Genomic DNA, 15,258 nt, shown 5'->3' with positions numbered 1-15,258 from the left:
ATCTAAAATATATAAAATATCCATGTAAAAATAAACTTATAATTACATACCTCACAATGACAACAAAAGTAAAACAGAACTTGCATGTTAAATAATACACTAAAAAAATCTATTTACAATATCTGTCCGTCTGGCATGACCTCCAGCCACATTGTCTCTGTGGTCTACCCACTAGGGGTAGCCTGTTCTGGATGGCTATGTTGTGGAGGACAACACTGGCCAAGATGATGTCTTGTGTGGTCATTAGTTTGGTCCTGGTAGGTGAAGACAGAACCGCGAATCGTCGCTTCAAGACACCGAAGGCCCTTTCAATACAGTTTCGGGTCTTGATATGAGCTGTATTGAAGTGTCACCTCTTTTCAGTTCTTGGATTAGTGATGGGAGTGAAGAGATAACTCCGGCACGGATACCCACTCTGCAGAAGGAACCCACGGTAATGACCCTCCTGAAGAGTCTGGCACAGATTTGACTCGTTAAATATTCGTGAGTCGTGTGCACTGCCAGCCCAGTTTACCACCAAACTAGTAATGGCAAGTGAAGCAGAATTCACAGCCATTACATTGTAGGCAAAGTAATCTTTGCGACACCGGTAAAGCTCGGAATCATTACCGCCAGGTCCTATGATGGGGATGAGGGTACCATCAATGCAATCAATACAGCCTGGCATGTTTGCAATGATGGAGAAATCCTGCATGGCAGTAGTCTCCTCTGCTGGGGTAGGGAACCATATGTATAGTGGTGCAATGGTGGTGATGGCACAGGTAACCCTCTTGGTTGATCGACAAACGCTTGCCTGTGACATATCTGCCGTGTCTCCAACAGTCAGTTGCAAATCATCTGTTGCCAGGTAACGGAGTGCAACCCTAACTGCTGTCTTGGTGAGATACGGAGACATAGAAAAGTATGTGTACAAATTAGTTTTGGATAAATTATGGTCTGAAATTATACACTGTTTTCTTATACACAGAGATTGGATATATACCAGTCTCTTTAACATGGACTGGTATTGCAGACTGTAGGGATGCAATTCACATATAATTTGCAGCAAAAATTGAATAATTCTGCAAGATCTAAATCAATTTGACTGTACATGTTTGGTCTGAACTGTTGTTAATGTTCAATTACCTCTCCTGTTTCTGGAAGCTGGAAGATGGTGTCCTATTTCTTGTAACAAGGCCGATACCTCCACACAAACTCGTCGTCGGTGAAAACCTCTAAAGGATCGATCCGCTGCCTAAATATGCGTCGCCGTCTATGGTTTCTGCCCACCCTCGCTACCTCCATGACATGGATGACATCCAAAACTTCTTGGACTTCATCCAAATATTCAACGAAATATTCCATGCTGAAAAAAAAATGCATTAGTAAGACAATCAAGCCTATCCTGCCCTTCCATATCTCAAACTTATCTCAACCTCATCCTCACCTACCTACCAAAAAAATAACTTGACCATAATGAAAACCATTAACCCCTCAACGAGACGTAACCCCTTCACAATGAAGCAAGAGCTCTCTCTCCCCTAGACAAGTAAACCAAGGACTTTTCATCGTACTAAATGGGTAAACTGTAGATTTTATGCGGCTTTTTGTTAATTTTGGTACTTTCCATGTAAGTTTGATGAGAATCATGCATATGATCACAGTTATGTTCACTTGAATATCATTTGTGGTATTTAGGGGGTTAATTACATCTAAAATCACAGCTAACCTAACCCAACTGGAAACTGACTTAACTATCATAAAATAAAGTATACTGTCTTTCATATTTTAAAGGTTGGATTAAGGACAAATTAATTTAGGTTAATTTCTGGTTACAGTTAATTAGTCCAGTCTGACATATTTCTGTTGTAATCATTAGAATGTATATAACATTAATTAAAGATTTATAATTTCATTATCTTTGAATATCCAAGGTAAAGGGAGTCATACCTGTGATTACTTTCTACAATTATTACATCTAGCTATAATTGAGTGGAGCAGCAAGGTGAGTTAGGTAAGATACAAGGAGTTTAAAGATGAAATTGTAGTGTATAATACCTGAAATATTATTATTAAATATTATCATTAATGACTACTTTTGGTATTAAGCAATCCAATTTAATGCTAATATTTTCCTCTTACATAAAGTAGCTTTAGTGTACAGCGTGAAACATCTATCACCAAGTGATTGTCATTTGAACTTTACGGAGTATGAATTTGTAAAAAAAAAAAAAAAACTAATGATTTTGATGTACACATAATCAATTTGGTAAAAATTATTGTTTAGGTCATCCACCTACTTGGCATTTGAAAAAAATATAATTTCAATGTAACCAAACCTAACCAAACCCAACTTAACTAATCTAACGTAACCTAACTTAACTGGCAAAAATCGGTCAACTTAAAATCATTAAATTTGCTGGATGGACAAAAAGATAATAATATCATTAATTCCACTTACTTTAGAAGGACTTATTCATTTTTCTTGAAATATTGGACATACAAACCAATATATCTACATTTGATTCTACCACTTTCAATGGCAAAGTAAATTTATATCACCACCCCAACTGCTGCCCCAAAAGTCGTTAAGTAGTTCTTTCTTGCAATACATTGAGTCACTAAGGGAATGAAAAAATAAAACATGAATTTAGGTCACTGAATTTATCTTATTAGTAACAAATTGTGGTTAAACTGATACACAAATGAAACATGCCTGCGAACTACCTGGCACTGGTTACCTGGCATATTTGGACTTATTAAAATATGAAATTTAGGCTATTAAGTATTTATACTAAGGAATTAATTATTTTGGTAGTGCTGGACGGTTATTAATTGCGCTCATTACGAAAATTGGGTCGATATTAATTCTGATAAAGGACGTCATTCACCATCCCAGAGGGAGCAGTTCTCACCACTCTTCAAATAGACCACTTATGACTTTTTTTTTAGGTTAATTTGATTTCCATACATTTCTACACATAAATTAGTTGGAATAGTTATCTTAAAGGCTTACCTTTTATGATGGTTAGGAGAATTTGGAGGATATAAGCAGCGATGAGTCAAGTAGAGGCTGGCGGATGTTCCTAAACAAACATGGAATTCTTTTAAAAAGAACACTAAAATTCTTCATGTGCTGTTTTATATGGAGGATATCTCATAAAAAATATTATCCCTTTGCAGATTTATACAATTCATGTGCATCCAATTCTATTTCTTTTCTTTGGTTTCAAAATATAGTTCTATCGTAGTGATCATCGGGCGGGGGTGCGAGTGCCACAAAATTTTCCCACGTTCCAATAATGAATCGTATATATTTTTTTTTTAGCCCAGAACGCTTCTTGCACAAAAACCATGGGGCTACTACAGCATTGTATACACTACGGAGCTTCTTGCACTGGCCCCAGGTGTCAGACACACCCTTTGACCCACAGACAGCACCCTAGTAAAAACAAATTAATGTAGCTTAATCTAAGATCATGTAAAATTAAAATGGTCCTGCATGTGCTCACTGCTCCCTTTACATCCTAGCACCCTCCTTCCTGTGTAATATAGCAAGTGCACTAGCAAGCTCATCTCACGAAAATAGGAGCCAAGCTTGCTGAAAAGCCTATTTTTGGTGAGTGAGACAAGACAGTGCACGCACTATCCCCTTCCTTCGGCTTCATCCCCCTGTTATGCCTGATGTAGGTTTTGGAAAGGAATGGCTCAGGTATGTTGTAGTATGGGGCAGGTACCCATTCTCTCAAGTTTCCCGTTTTCTTCAACTGTTAGTCACAGCTTAGTCTAATCTAGATGTGTTAAATTTGCCCTGTCACCTCCTAGGTTCCCACCTAGGGTGATTGATATCATATGAGGTCTAATAGCTTCAAAGCCCCTATTATGAATGAATGGGTATTGATCGTGTAATGACAGATCATATATATTGGCCGTTTGGAGACACGGGTTATCACAGAGGGTGTAGGAACACATTTCCACAACTGCACAGTACGTTCAATTCACCGCCTTCTATTATGCGAAACCTGAAGACCAAATTGAGGGTGGGGGAGCGGTGTACAATATATATTTACGATTACCTTACAATGAATCATAAGCATGCACACCCTCCTACAACCACAGGCAGTAGAGCACCGAGTTAATCATGAAATTATCAAAATATCCCTACTTTAAGTGTAGGTCTAAATATATTAACGAATTAATAAAAATCAATTAAAATTATCAGTGCATTATCAAAATATTAATATATAATGGTGTTCGTATAAATCCTCCAAACTGCAAAAATATTAAATTTTCAAGAAATCGGTAAATGGTCAAATCAACGTCACTTGTATAATCTAGTGAGTAGACCCAAGTGGTGATAAGTTTTGATTGATGTTACAGCACTTTGATCAAACCCTGATCAAATGTTGGTTGATAAAAACACTTTGCAGGTGATGACTTAACCCCTGGAGGATGGTGAATTAACCCTTAAAAGACGATGATTTGACGCCTGAAGAACGATGAATTAAATGTCTAATGACGATTAATTGATTTTCTCATGGAGATAATTCACGTTTTATCCTTCAAAGAACGATGAGTTAAACTCTCGAGAACGACAACCTAACCCCTGAGGATGATGACTTATTGTCTGGTGATTTTGCGATCATTTTGGTTAATTGTGATGTTAATTTGTTAGCTTTGGTTGTACTGTGTTAATTACTGGTAATGGGATGGTGTTATAATGTGCGCTGACAAAAGTATCTTGGTTGGGTCAGGTTCAGTGAGATTACGATAGGTTCGATAAAGATAGGTTTGGTTTCCTTTGGTTAAGTTAGGTTGGGTTAGGTTAGGTTGAACTGGAAAAAGAATAAGCTACGATTGGTTAGAGTAAGTTAAGTTTAGTTATGTTGTATGAGATTAGGTCAGGTTAGGTTAGATTAGGTTAAGTTTTACTTAGATATATGTAGGTTTGGTTTAGTTAGGTTAGTTTAGATTACGTCAGGTTAGGTTGAATACAAGAATGGATAGGTTACGATAGGTCAAATTAAAATATATTTCAGGTGCAATGAGATTGCGTTATAGGAGGTTAGGTTAGGTTAGGAAAGACTACTTTAGGTGAATTCTGATAAGCTGTGATATCAATTTAGTGTATCGAGACCACATCTCAATCAGATTTAGTGCTTTATTCGTCCATCATGTGTGACCGGACGGAAACTACGTGTGACTAATGACCCAGAGACTAGTATTTCTGAGTAAGTTTACAAACACCGTTCAGGACAAAGTTGTCTCACCATATTCAACAATATCGGGCATATACATGAGGATGATGTAGGTAAGAGTAAGGTAGGTAAGGGTCACGTAGGTAAGGGTAATGTAGGTAAGAGTGATGCAGGTAAGGGTGATGTAGGCAAGGGTCACTTAGTTAAGGATCATGTAGGTAAGGGTAATGTAGGTAAGGGTGATGTAGGTAAGGGTACTGTAGGTAAGGGTACTAGGTAAGGGTGATGTAGGTAAGGATGATGTAGGTAAGGATGATGTGGGTAAGGGCAAGTAGGTAAGGGTGATGTAGGGGTACTGAGGTATGGGTACAGGTAAGGGTGATGTAGGTAAGGTGATGGTAAGGGTGATGTAGGTAAGGATGATGTAGGTGGAAGGGGTACTGTAGGTGTGATGATGTAGGTAAGGATGATGTAGGGGTAAGGACTGTAGGTAAGGGTGATGTAGGTAAGGGTACTGCAGGTGGGCGTGATGTAGGTCAGGATGATGTAGGTAAGGATGATGTAGGAAGGATGATGCAGGCATGGCAACTGTGATGGGTGATGTAGGTATGGCGATGCGAGGGCGGCACTGGGTGGATGCAGGGGGCGGGCACTGGTAGGGTGGGCGGTACTGCAAGGATGATGTGGAAGCAAAATGATGCAGGTAAGCGGTACCAGGCGATGATGGTAAGATGATGCAGGCGGTACTGCAGGTATGGGGTGATGTAGGTAAGGGTACTGTAGGTAAGGGCATTGTAGGTAAGATGATGAGGCGATGATGCAGGTAAGGATGATGAGGTAAGGGTACAGTAGGTAAGGGGTGATGTAGGTGGCTGTAGGTGGGGGGTAGGTAAGGTGATGTAGGTAAGGGTGATGGTGGGGTGGGTGGCACTGGTAGGTGGGTGGAATGTAGGTAAGGGTGATGGTAATGGCATTGTAGGTAAGGGTGATGTAGGTGGGTGGCACAGGTAAGATGATGAGGGTAAGGATGATGGTAAGGGCAAGGCGGCACTGTAGGTAAGGATGATGTAGGTGGGGAAGATGTAGGTATGGCACTGCAGGTGGGCGACGTGATGAGGCATGATGACGCAGGCATGTATACAGAGGTATGGCGATGCAGGGGTATGGCACGAGGGGAAGGACAGATGGGTGCAAGTGACGATGCAGGGCGGGCACTGCAGGTGGGCGATGATGGTATGATGATGCAGGCGGCATTGTAGGTAAGGGTGATGTAAGTGGCGGTACTGTAGGTAAGGGTACTGGGTAGGTCGTGATGATGTAGGTAAGGATGATGTAGGTAAGGATGATGGGTAAGGGCAATGGTAGGTAAGGGTGATGTAGGTGGGTGGTACTGGTGGGGTGGGCACTGAGGGTAAGGGGTGATGTAGGGAAGGGTGATGTAGGTGGGGCGGCAATGGTAGGTAAAGGTACTGTAGGTGGGTGGGGTGATGTAGGGGCAACAGAGGGTGATGTAGGAAGTGGTACTGCAGGTAAGGATGATGCAGGTGGGGATGATGTAGGGTAAGGGCCTGCAGGTAAGTGGCACCAGGTGGGGCGGGGTGGATGTAGGTGGGCGGCATGCAGGTAAGGCACTGAGGTATGGCACTGGTAGGCAAGGGTGATGTAGGTAAGGGCAGATGCAGGTAAGGGTACTGTAGGTATGATGATGCAGGGGTAAGGATGATGTAGGTAAGGATGATGTAGGTAAGGATGATGGTAGGGGCAATGGTAGGTATGATGAGGTAAGGGGTGATGTAGGTAAGGGCATTGCAGGTAAGGGTGATGTAGGTAAGGGCACTGTAGGTAAGGATGATGTAGGTATGATGCAGGTAAGGATGATGTAGGTAAGGATGATGTAGAAGATGATGTAGGTAAGGATGATGTAGGTAAGGCTGGTAGGTAAGGATGATGTAGGTAAGGATGATGTAGGTAAGGGTGATGAGGTGGGCGGTGATGAGGCAAGGTAATGGTAAGGGTGATGGTGGGCGGTGGCCTGTAGGTAAGGGGTGATGGGTAAGGGCAATGTAGGTAAGGGCAACTGGGTAGGTGGGGCGGTGATGGTGGGTAAGGGTGATGTAGGTAATGGTACCTAGGTAAGGGCACTGCAGGTGGAAGGATGATGAGGCATGACGATGCAGATGGGGACGATGCAGACATGACGATGAGGCATGGCACTGCAGGTAAGGGTGATGAGTAAGGGTGATGGGCAAGCAAATGTAGGTAAGGATGAGAGGTAAGGATGATGTAGATAAGGATGATGTAGGTAAGGATGATGTAGATAAGATGTAGGTAAGGATGATGTAGGTAAGGGTGATGTAGGTGAGGGGTAATGGTAAGGATGATGTAGGTAAGGATGATGTAGGTAAGGATGATGTAGGTAAGGATGATGTAGGTAAGGGTACTGTAGGTAAGGGTGATGTAGGTAAGGGTTATGTAGGTAAGGGTACTGTAGGTAAGGGTGATGTAGGTAAGGGTACTGTAGGTAAGGATGATGTAGGTAAGGATGATGTAGGTAAGGATGATGTAGGTAAGGATGATGTAGGTAAGGGCACTGCAGGTGGGCGGGGTGATGTGAGGTGGGTAAGGCGATGAGGTATGGGCAATTGCAGGTGGGATGACGATGCAGGGCGACGATGCAGGTATGATGATGCAGGGTATGGCACTGTAGGTATGGCACTGTAGGTAAGGGTGATGTAGGCATGAGTTAAGTGAGGTAAGGGCAGCAGGTAAGGGCACAGGTATGATGATGTAGGTAAGGATGGTAGGTATGATGATGTAGGGGTAAGGATGAGAGGTGGCGGACTGTAGGTAAGGGTGATGGGTAAGGGTGATGTAGGTAAGGGTACTGTAGGTAAGGATGATGTAAGGATGATGTAGGTAAGGATGATGTAAGGATGATGTAGGTAAGGCATGTAGGTAAGGGTGATGGTAAGGGTGATGTAGGGGGGCTGTAGGTGGGGTGATGTGGTGGCTGTAGGTAAGGGATGTAGGCGATGATGTAGGTAAGATGATGTAGGTGGGCGATTGCAGGTGGGCGATGATGATGAGGCGACTGTAGGTAAGGGTGATGTAGGCAAAGTAGGGTGGCAGATGTAGGTAAGGATGATGAGGTATGGCAACAGAGGGTATGGTGATGGGGTATGGCACTGGGAGGCGGCGGATAGCATGACGATGAGGTATGATGATGGTGGGTAAGGGCACTGAGGTAAGGTGATGCAGGTGGGCGGGTGATGGTGGGTAAGGGTACTGCAGGCGATGAGGCGGGCATTGCAGGCGGGTAATGTAGGGCGATGATGTAGGTGAGGATGATGGTGGGCGACTGTAGGTGGGCGATGATGTAGGTAAGGATGATGTAGGCGACTGGTAGGTAAGGGTGATGTAGGTAAGGGTACTGTAGGTAAGGATGATGTAGGTAAGGATGATGTAGGTAAGGGTAATGTAGGTAAGGATGATGTAGGTAAGGATGATGTAGGTAAGGGTACTGTAGGTAAGGGTGATGTAGGTAAGGGTGATGGGTAAGTGGCAATGTAGGTAAGGGTGATGTACTATGGGTAGGTAAGGGGTACTGGTCAGGATGATGTAGGTAAGGATGATGTAGAAGGATGATGGAGGTAAGTGGCACTGTAGGTAAGGGTGATGCAGGTGGCACTGTGAGGTAAGGGCACAGAGGTATGAAGATGAGGTATGGTGATGTGGGTAAGGGTGATGTAGGTAAGGGTACTGCAGGCAAGGGAAGCATGTAGGTAAGGGTGATGTAGGTATGGCACTGGTAGGTAAGGGTGATGTATATGTAGGTGGGCGGCACTGGGGGTGATGATGTAGGTAAGGATGATGTAGGTGGGCGATGATGTGTAGGTATGGCAACAGGTATGGCGATGAGGTATGGTGGCAGGTAAGGGGTACTGTAGGTAAGGGGTGATGTAGGTAAGGGTGATGTAGGTAAGGGCATGTAGGTAAGTGGGTAAGGATGATGTAGGTAAGGATGATGAGGTAAGGATGATGTAGGTAAGGATGATGCAGGTAAGGGCCTGGTAGGTAAGGGTGATGTAGGTAAGGGGTGGATGTGTTGGGGCGGCACCAGGTAAGGATGATGTAGGTAAGGATGTGATGCAGATGAGGATGATGCAGATGGTGACATGACGATGCAGGGCGGCACTGGTGCGGGCGGCGATGAGGGCGGGCACTGCAGGTATGGGCACTGCAGGGGTAAGGGCGATGCAGGCAACGGCAGGTAAGGGGTGATGTAGGTAAGGATGATGTAGGTATGGGCAATTGCAGGTAAGGGCACGGTAGGTAAGGGATGATGTAGGTAAGGATGATGTAGGTAAGGGCATTGTAGGTGGGCGATGATGTAGGTAAGGATGATGTAGGCGTACTGTAGGTGGGGATGTAGGTAAGGGTACTGGGTAAGGATGGATGGTAAGGATGATGGTGGGTGGTACTGTAGGAAGGATGGATGTAGGTGATGATGTAGGTAAGGGCACTGTAGGTAAGGGATGATGGGGCAAGGGCATGCAGGTAAGGGGCACTGTAGGTCAGATGATGTAGGTAAGGATGATGAGGCGATGATGAGGTATGGCACTGCAGGTAAGGGTGATGTAGGCATGGCAACTGTAGGGCACTGCGAGGTAAGGGTGATGTAGGAAGGATGATGTGAGGTATGGGCACTGCAGGCAAAATGCAGGTATGGGTGATGAGGGGCGGCACTGCAGGTATGATGAGAGGCATGATGATGCAGGGGCGGGTACTGCAGGTAATGCAGGCTGTAAGGGTGACAGGTGGGGCGGCACTGCAGGGGCGGGGTGATGCAGGCGATGCAGGTAAGTACTGTGAGGTAAGGATGATGAGGTAAGGACATGGTGGGTGATGATGGTAAGGGATGATGTAGGGTAAGGTACTGCAGGTAAGGTGGATGCAGGGGTAAGGGTGGATGTAGGTAAGGGTACTGTAGGTAAGGGTGATGTAGGTAAGGTGTAGGTAAGGATGATGTAGGGGTAAGGACGATGTAGGTAAGGATGATGGTGAATGATGATGAGGTAAGGATGGCAGGTAAGGATGATGTAGGTATGGCACAGAGGGTAAGGACGATGTAGGTGGTGACAGATGGTAAGGGTGATGTAGGTATGGTGAGGGAGTAAGTGGCAATGTAGGTAAGGGTGATGAGGTAAAATGAGGTAAGTGTAAGGATGCAGGAAGGCACTGCAGGCATGGAAGAGGCAGCGAGATGAGGCAAGGGCAGATGCAGGTATACTGTAGGTATGTGGCATGGTAAGGGCTGATGTGAGGTGGGGATGAGAAGGGCGATGATGTGATAAGGACGATGTGGGTATGGGCACTGAGGTAAGGGTGATGTAGGTAAGGGGTGATGGGGAAGATGGTACTAGGTAAGGACATGTGGTGGTGATGATGTAGGTAGGATGATGTAGGTAAGGATGATGTAGATGATGTAGGTAAGGATGTAGGTAAGGGTGAAGGGTATGTAAAGGATGAGGTAGGGTAAGATGATGTAGGTAAGGATGATGTAGGTATGATGATGTAGGTAAGGGCATTGCAGGTAAGGGTGATGTAGGTAAGGGTAAGTGTAGGTATGGCAATTGTAGGTAAGGGGTGAGAGGTAAGGCAATTGTAGGCAAGGATGATGTAGGTGGGGAAGGATGGCAGGTAAGTGATGCAGGTAAGGATGATGTAGGTAAGGCACTGTGAGGTACAAGGAGGTGGGCGGCGATGCAGGTGCATGTACTGCAGGTGGGCGATGATGAGGCATGACGATGCAGGCGGGCGAGATGCAGGGGCGGCACTGTAGGTATGGCACTGTAGGTAAGGTGATGTAGGTATGGTGATGTAGGTATGCAGGTAAGCGGCACAGGTAAGGATGATGTAGGTAAGGATGATGAGGGTATGATGATGAGGGGGGGATGATGTAGGTAAGGGCAATGGTAGGTAAGGGGTGGATGGTATGGTGATGTAGGTAAGTGTAGGTAAAGGATGTAGGTGATGATGAGGTATGGATGATGTAGGTAAGGATGATGTAGGTAAGGGCAAGGGTGATGTAGGTAAGGGTGATGGTGGCACTGTAGGCGGGGTGATGGTGTGGGCGGCACTGTAGGTAAGTGGCACAGGTAAGGATGATGTAGGTAAGGATGATGGTGACTGAGGCAAGGATGATGCAGGTATGACGACGAGGCATGACTGCAGGCATGGGGTGAAGGCGGCACAAGAGGGTATGGTGATGAGGCGGGCGACGATGCAGGGGCGGTACTGTAGGCGGTGATGTAGGTGGCGGCACTGTAGGTAAGGGTATTGTAGGCGATGATGCAGGTAAGGATGATGTAGGCGCACTGTAGGTAAAAGGATGTAAGTGGGTGATGTAGGTAAGGGTACTGTAGGTAAGGGTGATGTAGGTAAGGGCAATTGCAGGCGGTACTGTAGGTAAGGAGTGATGCAGGTGGGTGATGATGTAGGTGACTGTAGGTAAGGATGATGTAGGTAAGGATGATGGTGTATGATGCAGGTAAGGGTGATGTGTAAGGGCACTGTAGGTAAGGATGATGTAGGTAAGGATGATGTAGGTAAGGTACTGCAGGTAAGATGATGTAGGTAAGGGGAGATGGGTGGGGTGGCACTGCAGGTAAGGGTGGATGGTGGGTGATGCAGGCGGCACTGCAGGTAAGGGTGATGTAAGTAAGGGCACTGCAGGCATGGGCACTGTAGGTGTGACGATGTAGGGCGATGATGCAGGTATGACGATGGAGGTGAAGTGGCACTGTAGGGTAAGGGTGATGTATGGGCAATTGCAGGTATGGCACTGTAGGCGGGTGATGTAGGTATGTGGATGTAGGTAAGGGCTGTAGGTAAGGAAGGGCTCAGGTAAGGATGATGTAGGTAAGGATGATGTAGATAAGGATGATGTAGATAAGGATGATGTAGGTAAGGGTACTGTAGGTAAGGGTGATGTAGGTAAGGGTGATGTAGGTAAGGGTACTGTAGGTAAGGATGATGTAGGTAAGGATGATGTAGATATGATGATGTAGATAAGGATGATGTAGATAAGGATGATGTAGGTAAGGATGATGTAGGTAAGGGTGATGTAGGTAAGGGTACTGTAGGTAAGGATGATGTAGGTAAGGATGATGTAGGTAAGGATGATGTAGGTAAGGATGATGTGTGGTAAGGGTACTGTAGGTAAGGGTGATGGTGGGTGGGTGATGCAGGTATGGCACTGCAGGTAAGGGTGATGCAGGTAAGCGGCCTGCAGAAGTGACGATGCAGGTATGACGAGCGAGGTATGACGATGGAAGGGGCGACGATGCAGGGGGCGGGCACTGTGCGGGCGGGGTGATGTAGGCGTGACGAGGGGCGGGTACTGCAGGGCGACGATGGTGGGCGATGATGCAGGCGATGATGTAGGTGGGCGGGATGTGATGGTATGGCACTGTAGGTGGGGCGGGTGATGTAGGTAAGGGTGATGTAGGTAAGGGTACCAGGTAAGGGTGATGGTATGAATGTAGGTGGGGCGGTACTGTAGGTAGGATGATGTAGGGTAAGGATGATGGTGGTGGGTACTGAGGTAAGGGTACTGTAGGTGGGGATGATGTAGGTAAGGATGATGTAGGTAAGGGTACTGTAGGTAAGGATGATGTAGGTAAGGATGATGTAGGTGGCGACTGTAGGTAAGGGTGATGTAGGAAGTGGCATCGAGGTAAGGGTACTGTAGGTAAGGATGATGTAGGTGAAGGACGATGCAGGCATGACGTGCAGGGCGGGCACTGCAGGCGGTGAGATGCAGGGGTATGGGTGATGTAGGTAAGGCACTGTGAGGGGCGGGTGATGTAGGTGGGGCGGTACTGTGGGTAAGGGGCGGGTACTGTAGGTGGGCGATGATGTAGGTGGGCGGAAGATGGGTGGCGGCACTGCAGGTAGGGGATGATGTAGGGTAGGGGATGATGTAGGGCGGGTACTGTAGGTAAGGGTGATGGGCAAGGGTACTGTAGGTAAGGGGCACTGTAGGTAAGGATGATGTAGGTGGGGATGATGTAGGGGATGATGTAGGTGGGCGGTACTGCAGGGGGTGATGTAGGGGGCAAGGCGGTACTGCAGGTAAGGGTGATGTAGGTAAGGGTGATGTAGGGGCGGCACTGCAGGTAAGGGTACTGCAGGTAAGGGTGATGGTGGGTAACGTTTGCAGGTAAGGGTGATGGTGGGTGGCACTGTAGGTAAGGATGATGCAGGCATGACGATGGCGGGTATGGCAAGAGCAGGGGCACTGTAGGCATGATGATGTAGGTATGAAGATGCAGGTGGGGCGGCACTGGTAGGTATGATGATGCAGGGGCGATGATGCAGGGTAAGGGCACTGAGGTAAGGGTGATGTAGGTAAGGGTACTGTAGGTAAGGATGATGGTAGGTGGGGATGATGTAGGTAAGGGTACTGGGTAGGGATGATGTAGGGTAAGGGATGATGTAGGTAAGGGGTACTGTAGGGTAAGGGTGATGTAGGTAAGTACTGTAGGTAAGGGGTACCAGGTCAGGATGATGTAGGTATGATGATGTAGGTAAGGATGATGTAGGTAAGGGGCACTGTAGGTAAGGGTGATGTAGGGCATGGCAGGTGGCACTGGGTAGGCATGGGTGATGTAGGGAAGGGTGATGTAGGTATGGGCATTGCAGGTGGCAAAGGGCACAGGATGGGTGATGCAGGGGCATGGGCACTGCAGGTAAGGGTGATGTAGGGGGAGGCTGGCAGGGGTAAGGATGATGGCAGGCGATGATGTAGGTAAGGGCAATCAGTAAGCAAGGATGCAAGTAAGGGCTGTAGGTAAGGGCATTGTAGGTCAGATGATGTAGGCGATGAGTAGGTAAGGATGATGGTGGGCGGTACTGTAGGTAAGGGTGATGTAGGTGGGCGGCACTGTAGGTAAGGGTGGGCTGAGGTAAGGGTGATGTAGGTAAGGGTGATGTAGGTAAGGGTACTGGTAGGGTGGGGTGATGTAGGTGGGGTGGCACAGAGGGTGGGCGGGTGATGCAGGTGGGGACGATGATGAGGATGGGGCCAGTGGATGTGACGATGCAGGTAAGCGGCACTGTAGGTATGGGCAGTGATGAGGCAAGGATGATGTAGGTAAGGGCACTGCAGGTTAAGGTGATGTAGGGGGCACTGCAGGTAAAGGGTGATGTAGGCAAGGATGATGAGAAGGGTACTGCAGGTATGTGATGTAGGTAAGGACATGTAGGGTAAGGATGATGTAGGTGGCAGGATGATGTAGGTAAGGATGATGTAGGTAAGGATGATGTAAGGGTACTGTAGGTAAGGGTGATGTAGGTAAGGGGTGATGTAGGTAAGGAAACTGTAGGTAAGGCGTAAGGGTACTGTAGGTAAGGATGATGAGGTAAGGATGATGCAGGTGGCACTGTAGGCGGTACTGCAGGTAAGGATGATGAGGTAAGGATGATGTAGGTAAGGGTACTGGTAGCTAAGGATGCAGGTAAGGATGATGTAGGTGGAAGGATGATGTAGGTATGGGCACTGAGGGTAATAAGATGTAGGGAATGGGGATGAGGTGGGCGGCATGTAGGAAGGGTGATGCAGGCGGGCACTGCAGGTAAGGGCACTGGAGGTAAGGATGATGCAGGGGCGAAGATGTAGGTAAGGGCAACTGTAGGTAAGATGATGCAGGTAAGGATGATGTAGGTATGGGTAGGTGATGTGGGCAAGGGCATTGCAGGTAAGGGACAGGTAAGGATGATGTAGGTAAGATGTAGGTAAGGATGATGTAGGTAAGGGCATTGCAGGTAAGGGGTGATGTAGGTAAGGTACTGTAGGTAAGGGTGATGTGTAGGTATGTAAGGATGTAGGTGTATGAGGCGGGTACTGCAGGTAAGGGATGTAGGTGGGCGGTACTGTAGGAGGGTGATGTAGGTAAGGGCACTGTAGGTAAGGATGATGTAGGTAAGGATGATGTAGGTAAGGACTGTAGGTAAGGCACTGTAGGTAAGGATGATGTAGGTAAGGATAGCAATGTAACTGAACCAGCTATCAAATTAG

At 46.5% G+C, this 15,258-nt stretch overlaps 1 protein-coding gene across 1 annotated transcript in view; it reads right to left on the bottom strand.

Moving 5' to 3' along the window:
* Nucleotides 1-349: 349 nt before the first annotated feature.
* The window catches only part of LOC121855887, a 29,162-nt gene continuing 14,253 nt past the window's right edge, over nt 350-15,258 (bottom strand). Inside the window, exons 2-3 of the mRNA XM_042351099.1 lie at nt 1,192-1,345; nt 350-874 (exon numbers count right to left, since the gene is read on the bottom strand). Coding sequence (XP_042207033.1) covers nt 350-874; nt 1,192-1,345 — 679 coding nt within the window. The remainder of the gene's footprint in view (nt 875-1,191; nt 1,346-15,258) is intronic.

Source organism: Homarus americanus, unplaced genomic scaffold (genome assembly GCF_018991925.1).
Source record: "Homarus americanus isolate GMGI-L3 unplaced genomic scaffold, GMGI_Hamer_2.0 scaffold51859, whole genome shotgun sequence".
Taxonomy (NCBI): Eukaryota; Metazoa; Arthropoda; class Malacostraca; order Decapoda; family Nephropidae; genus Homarus; species Homarus americanus.
This window is presented reverse-complemented; position numbering and strand designations above follow the sequence as displayed.